The sequence below is a fragment of the Macaca nemestrina genome, chromosome 6 (assembly GCF_043159975.1).
Source record: "Macaca nemestrina isolate mMacNem1 chromosome 6, mMacNem.hap1, whole genome shotgun sequence".
NCBI lineage: Eukaryota > Metazoa > Chordata > Mammalia > Primates > Cercopithecidae > Macaca > Macaca nemestrina.
In genome coordinates, this window is record NC_092130.1 from 180,858,323 (window position 1) to 180,865,369 (window position 7,047).

The window sequence follows — 7,047 nt, forward strand, 5'->3', positions numbered from 1 at the left end:
GGCTCTGGAGGGGGACCAGTGAGGAGGGGGATCCACCTCAGAAAGGAGGCCGGGAAGGCCTCGTGGGGAGTCAGCCTAAGCCCCGAGGGGAGAAGGGGCTGGCCAGGTGGCCAGGTGTCCCCGTACCCCAGCCGGATGCCCGCCTTGGGAAGGCGAGGGGTGCACAGGAGACCCCACCCTGAGGGAGCCTGTGTGGCTCAGCGCTGGTCCCCATGCAGGAGAGAGAATGTCAGCGCCGTCTGCCTGGACATGCAGTCTCTGGAGCAGCGGCGGCGGAGCATCCGGGACGCAGAGGACATGGTCACGCACCACACGCTGCAGCAGTACCTGTACAAGCCGCGGCAGGAGGTGGGCCCCGCAGGCTGGGGGCTGGACGCGCCCACAGGGACCCCTGTAGGGTGGCCTCCTCGTCCCCTCCCAGGACCATGGGGGATCCGTGCTCAGCCCCTGCGGCAGGAGGGCGGGAGTGTCTGGTACTGGGCACAGCTGTGACCTCCGTGCCCAACCCTGCAGTACAAGCATCTGTACAGCCGGCACGAGCTCACGCCCACGGAGGACGAGAAGCAGGACCGGGAAATCTTCCACAGGACCATGCGGAAGCGCCTGGAGTCCTTCAAGTCGACCAAGCTGGGGCTCAACCAGAACAAGAAGGCAGCCAAGATGTACAAGCGGGAGCGTGCCCAGAAGCGGGTGAGGCCGGGTCACCAGGAGGCTCGACGGGGCTGGGGCCTGGAGCGGGGGCAGTCCGGGCCGGGTGTGGCTGTGTTGAGGTCTGTGAGCAGCTTCACGTTTGCCCCACAGAGAAACAGCAGCATCCCCAATGGGAAGCTGCCCATGGAGAACTCTGTGCAGAATTTCACCATCAAAGAGAAAGGTGCGCTGGGGGCCCTGCGGGAAATGCTGGGAGCCACCACCTCCCAGCCCCAGCCCTCCCCTCTCGGGGCCCTCCCCTCTCGGGGCCCTCCCCTCTCAGGACCCTCCAGCCACCCAGGCAGGGAGGCACGGTCAGGGCCCCAGCTGCAGACCCACCCAGGATGGGGTTCCAGGGGTGCTGCCCTCCAAGTGGGGTCCCTCCTTGCCCTCCCCCAGCCCTGCGGTTTAGCCCTTCTCTCTGTGGGTCCCGACCCCCTGCACCTCTGGGCACAGAGCTGATGGACACGGCTGACCGGCTGTGAGGACAGCCCCCTAGTGACCCCAGTCCTCATCCCAGCCTGTCTCCTCCAGACTTGGAACTTTCAGACACCGAGGAGCACCCCAACTATGATGAGGAGATGAGCGGGGGAATCGAATTCCTGGCCAGTGTCACCAAGGACACAGCATCTGACTCCCCTGCAGGTGGGGACAGGGCACAGGCGTCGTGGCCCAGGGAGGGGCAGCTCCTGCTGCCCCAGGAGGGAGCTCAGTCATTGGACCAGGGGCACTGGGACCTGGCGGGGGGGTCTCCTGTGGGTTCTCAAGGGCCCTGCCTGGCACCTCGAGTGCCTCCTCAACCAACTCGGAGGCTGCTGTCCCAGGAGACGTGGGCCGGGCAGGGAGCAGACGGGGTGTGTCTTGAGGGAAGGGAGACCTCGCCTGTGCTGCCTGTGATGTGTGGGGTCATGGATGTGGGGCAAAGGCCTGCAACCTGAAAGGCACGTGACCCTAACCTTCCCGGTGATCCTATTCCAGGTGACCTTAACCTTCCAGGGCACGCAGCAGGTGACGGCCCCCGCGAGGCCTCCCCTGCCGCCCCAGGGCTCCCAGGAGGCTGACCGGCCGCTGCCCTCTCTCCTAGGAATTGACAACCCTGTGTTTTCTCCGGATGAGGCCCTGGACCGCAGCCTCCTGGCCAGGCTGCCGCCCTGGCTGTCTCCCGGGGAGACGGTGGTCCCCTCGCAGAGGGCCCGCACGCAGATTCCCCACTCTCCCAGCACCTTCCGCCGCCTGACGCCCTTCCGCCTCAGCAGCAAGTCGGTGGACTCCTTCCTGCAGGCAGACGGCCCCGAGGAGCGGCCCCCCGCCGCCCTCCCCGAGTCCACACACATGTAACGCTCCCGGGCCTCCTGCCACCTAACCCCTCTCTCCGCAGCTCCTCTCCCTCCAGGTCTCCGCCTCGCGCTCTCTCTCTCCTCCTCCCTGGACCTGAACCTGGCTCTCTCTCTCTCCAGCAGCCCCTCTTCCTCCTCTAGCGCCCTGCTGGCCGCACCTCCCTCAGGAGCCCGGACAGACCCTGGCGTCTCTGCTGCTCCCACGGAGCTGAGAGCCCCAGGGCCGCCTGTGATTTCCTTTAGGTGGCTCCGAAAGCTAGTCCGAGAGTCCAACTCCTGCGCTCCCACGGAGCTGAGAGCAGGGCTAGGGGGAGCCAGACGCCCCGGGTCCCCTATCCTCCCACAGGGATACAGGGAGGGCCGGCCCCGCAGACCCGGGCTCTGCCTCCAGCTCAGGGCGCGCCACAGGGTCTGGGCTTTGTGAGCTCCCTCTGGGGGCCTGGGAGGCACCCGGGGAACGCCAGGGCGGTTTGAGATGGAGGAAGCAGGTTTCCCCCTTGGGGACCTTGACCTCCCGCGCTGCAGGGCCAGGGGCGGGACCTTCCTGCACGGAGAAGGCCGCTGTCCCGGGACCCCCGGCGGTGGGACGTGGTTGGGCCAGGGTGGGGCTTCGCTGTTGCTGCTTCCGCCTCTGTCCTGCGAACCGGGTCCTGGGAGGAGGCCCCGGCGGACGCCGAGCCCCGGGTGCGCGGCGGGAGGGGAGGCGAGAGCCGCCGGGCTTGGGGAGAGCTAAACCGCCCGGAGACGCCCCTCCCGCCCTAGCGCCCGGGCTCCGCGCGCCGCTCACGCCCTGCTCTCCCGCAGGTGACACCGGCTCCGACACGCCGCTGACCGGACGCTCGTCCCCGCGCCACGGGCCGCCAGCCGCGGCCGCCGCCGCCCCGGAGAAGCCCCTGATCCCCGCGCGGTTACAGCGCCCGCGCGCCCCGAGCCCCGTCCCGCCCGCGCCCGCGCCCGCGCAGAACCCCGAGAGCGCCGCGGCGGAGCCCGCAGAGCCGCAGGAGCGCGAGCCGGGGGCGGGGCCTACACCCGGGGCGGGGGCGGGGCCGGGGCCGGAGCGCCGGGGACTGCCGAGTGCGCACGCGCGTTCGGCGGCGGCGCGCCGCGTGCACAGCCGGCGCTCGTTCCAGCGGCCCCGCGCGCGCCGCCGCCCCGCCCTGCTGAAGCTGGCGTCGCTGCCGCCCTCGTGCCACGCACCGCCGCACGCGCTGGAGCAGGAGGAGACGCCGCTGTGAAGCCGCGGGCGGGAAGGGCCCGCGCGCCGTGGCTGGCCGCTCGCGCCCTTTCCCACAGCTGCCGGGAAACCGAGGCTCGCCCAAAACGGATTTGCGTGAAACCAGCCCAAGGCTCCGGGCCCCCACCCCCGAGCCCCGCACCTCTCCCCGGGGACCGACTCAGGGACCTTCCGAGCGCCAGGACTCAGGGCCAGACCTGCAGCGGCTGCAGGCCCGGCCCCGCAAGCGGCCCTGGCCGAGCGCCGTTTCCAGGCCCTCGCCAGGTCTTTGAGCTGCAGGTAAAGTGGCGGGAACGTCTTCCGTCTACTCAGCGCTTGGGGATTTAGACTCCTAGAGCCAGCACCTGCCTCGTTCCCCCTCCAGGTTCCGTCCTGCCCGCGCCCGGTCTCAGGGTGGCGGCCGCGGGCACTGCCCGTCCCCCACAGACGAGGTCTCCGGCCTGACCTGTCGCACCTGGCCCGGAGGTCGCCCCGGGGGCCCTGGCTGGGTGAAAGGTGGCCTGGCGGGCGGCGCTTTCCAAGAATCATGGCCGTTCCTTAAGTGGACTGTGGGGCCCAGCAGCTGCTCTGGCCCCCTTAACAAAGCAGGGCGAACCAAGGGGGCATGGAGGGGCCCAGGGCACCGTCCCCCTCACCAGGCTCAGGCCCTCCAAGGAGGACCTGCTGAGACCCCTGGGCCTGTCCTGGACCCCGGACCCTTCCCACCCCTTCCAGCATCCCAGGCCGAGGCCTTGGACAGAGCTTCTGGTCCTCTGCAGGGAGATCATCCAGCCTGAGATCTGGGAGGCGCAGTCCATTGAGTGGGCGGAGGCCGCGGGTGCTGAGCCGGGGAGGGGCTCTGAGTCCATCCATCCCTCAGAGGGCAAGTCCCACAGGGTCCACCCCACCTGAAACCTGCTTGCGCGGTGGAGGTGGGACACTCCTAAGGGCTTTTCTAAAGCCAGACTTGCAGCTCCTTGCTCAGGAAAATTAGACTATTCACGTCTTAGATCCAGTGTTGACAGTCACCAGTAAGGAGGAGTTCTTAAGAGTTTTATATTGACTGAATATTGCACATTGAGTCCCTGGTGGGAAAAGTCCACAATTTCCCATTGATAGCTTCTTACTGTTGTGAAAAAGGGAAGCCTCAGCCACACAAAAGCCTCCATGACCCCTGCTTCGGAGAAGCTCTCTACCCTAACTGCAGTCACTGGTATTCGGGTCAGATCAAGTGCAGTGACTTTTGGGATTCAGTGGTCACTGTCCACACTTTGCAGCCATTTCAACCAACTCTGAGCACAAAATGCAGCCATCCTCTATGCAGCAAAGCCTGCCCGGTCAGTGACTCTGCTGGACAGATCCAAGGCCAGCCCTGGTTCCCTGCTGCAGCCACTATCCTGACGTTCACCGGAGCAGGCTGGGGCCTGGCCTTCCGGGCATGAGTGGGTGTTCCCACAGGCCTCCAGTTTGTCCCATCTGCACTGCTAGGAGGTCTCCGGGTGACCAGAGGAGCAAAGTTGCCTTCCAAGTGCCTGTCTGTGCCTGGGAGAACAAGCCAGAAGCGTCGCGTGGCCCACAGCGCAGTGCATGATTCCAGGTGCTGAACAACTCCCCTGGACCCTTGGGCCTGCATCTGACTCCTGGCTGCAGAGTCAGAAGCTGAGTCCAGGCAACAGCCTGGCCACTCCCGGTCGCTCCCCACTGGACACCCAGTTACCAAAGTCAGCAAAGAAGATGCGGTAATCACCACCTGATCTCCACATGGTGAACAAAACAGTCTCACCAACACCTCCTTGACCCCTCAGTCTTCACACCCGGGGTGGGCAGGCAGGCGTTCTGTGTTTACGAGAACCGCACACAGGCTAAGCACAAACATGGAACCAGAGTTCCAATGAGAAAACCTCACTCGCAAAAGCCAGGCTGCACCCCACCAGGTGATGCAGCGCGCCTGGGCCGTGGGTGCCAGGAGCCGAGTGCTAGGGACTCGTCATGATTGGGAATCCCCACGTTCCTGTCACTGCTGTCAAACAGAAGGTAAACAGTCTTATGAATGTATTTCCTTAGGAAAACTTGTAAAAACTTTTATTAGGATATCTATTTATTTAATACTGAACTTTGGCCTACTTTGTAATAGACTATAAACAAATTGAGGAAATCACTATTTCTCACTTCTGTATTTTCTCAAAAATAATTTTGTTACAGAGTCAATATACTGTGTACTATTGATTATTGTGAAAGCAAAGAATTTCATCAAAACAAAATATTTTAAATGAGTGAAAACTGTGTATGTTAATTTTGCAGCTGTAATATTAATCAAACTTTGTGTAATTCTAATCACAAAATGACGTGCCTTAAATGCCCCTCAGCTGTGGGTTGGCAGTGTCCAGACAGGGAGGGCCCATCACCAAAATCCTGAATGATTGCTAGACCAATTCTATTAAAAATATTTCAAGGCATTTTGGGTGCAAACTTTGTTTATAAATGAGAAATCATCTACCTACGAGAATTTAAGGAGCAGTCTCCTGTAGGCAGACATCACTTTGCCCAAAAATTAGCACTGACAGAGACGTGTGCATGTGTGTGTGCCCGTGTGCATGCACATGTGCATGTGTGCGTGTGTGTGCGTGTGCTGTTGCTGCCCTTCCTAGCTGGTGTGAGGAAGCCGCTGGACATGGCTGTGGAGCGACCCCTGGATCTGAGCACAGCCCCTCCGGTGCAGACAGATGTCAGAGCCCCCTGGGGAGGGTGTGAAGGAGTAGCTAAGGCATAGGCTGGGATTCGGGTGGTGGGAACAATGCTCACCCAGGCCTGAGCAGGAGGATGAGGTGCCTGAGACACTCAAGTGGCCTAGAGCAGGTGGGCCTGGGGCTGGAGAGAGGTGGGCTGAGAGTCTAGAGCCTGGATGGCTTGACCCTTCTGGGGGCTGGGGGCAACCAGGATTCCCCAGGTGGGAAGGCGATGCCTGCCAGCTTCCTCTGGACAAAAAGGAACCCCATGTGCCAGGCCCCGTGTTTTGGGGGTGCCCTTACAGCAGCTGAGACTGCAGTCGACAGACGTGGGGGCTGAGTCCATGAACAGCAGCAGAGCCTCATCGTTAAAGAGACATGGGAATCCCTCACTGAAACCTCCCGCCTGCCCCTGGGTAAGAGGAGATCAGGGAGCTGCCCTAACTTGAAAGACACCCTTTCGACCAAGGGCCAAGTGGCCTGGAGGCCACACCCGGTGGAAGGGGCGTGGGTCCACGGTCCCCGGGATGAGCTGCAGCCACACCAGCCCTACCTGTGCATCCACTTCCCTGATGGCCACTTTGCAACCAGACACTCCCACGCAGGCAGCAGGCACTGGCCTTCCGTTTGGGTGGCCACTGCTCTCCTACTAGGAGGTGGCCACAGGCCTCACCCCGGCGTCCTGTAGTACGTGGGGTGGAGACAACCTTCCCCTGGTATCAGGGTGGACACCCACTGCCCAGGCACCAAACACTGCCTCTGCCAGAGGCATCCCCATACCTTCCCGCACATTCTGGCTGGCGTCCTGTCCCCCAAATCATGCACATTAGTGGTCCCAGAGCTTGCTGTCTGGTTTCAGCGTGGCCTCCGAGGCCGAGTAGCCAAATGCTTGGTTCACTGTTATTGCAGGCACCCCTGAAGTGGATGTGACCAGTGACTAGTGACCGTGGGGCCCAGTGGTGACCCTCACACAGAAATAGAGCAAAACACCAGTGAGGGCTGCACACTCACCACTGTTCGCCCTGGGGACTCATTCCAGAAGTAACAAGAATTCCCTCTCAGTGGGAAAATAAACACATTT

At 62.8% G+C, this 7,047-nt stretch overlaps 1 protein-coding gene and 1 pseudogene across 3 annotated transcripts in view; both read left to right on the forward strand.

Annotated features, from left to right (window-relative positions):
* LOC105483376 (solute carrier family 9 member A3) overlaps positions 1 to 5,696 on the forward strand; it is a 47,179-nt gene extending 41,483 nt beyond the window's left edge. Inside the window, exons 12-17 of one of the 2 annotated variants that reach the window (XM_071099167.1) lie at positions 219 to 348; positions 514 to 690; positions 802 to 874; positions 1,225 to 1,335; positions 1,775 to 2,024; positions 2,832 to 5,696. In XM_071099167.1, coding sequence (XP_070955268.1) covers positions 219 to 348; positions 514 to 690; positions 802 to 874; positions 1,225 to 1,335; positions 1,775 to 2,024; positions 2,832 to 2,835 — 745 coding nt within the window. In that variant the 3' untranslated portion in view covers positions 2,836 to 5,696. The other variant, XM_071099166.1, reaches the window with a different exon arrangement.
* LOC139363983 (uncharacterized) lies at positions 3,192 to 5,696 on the forward strand (annotated as a pseudogene). Its single transcript, XR_011625208.1, has one exon. The product of XR_011625208.1 is annotated as an uncharacterized protein (transcript).
* Positions 5,697 to 7,047: the final 1,351 nt, after the last annotated feature.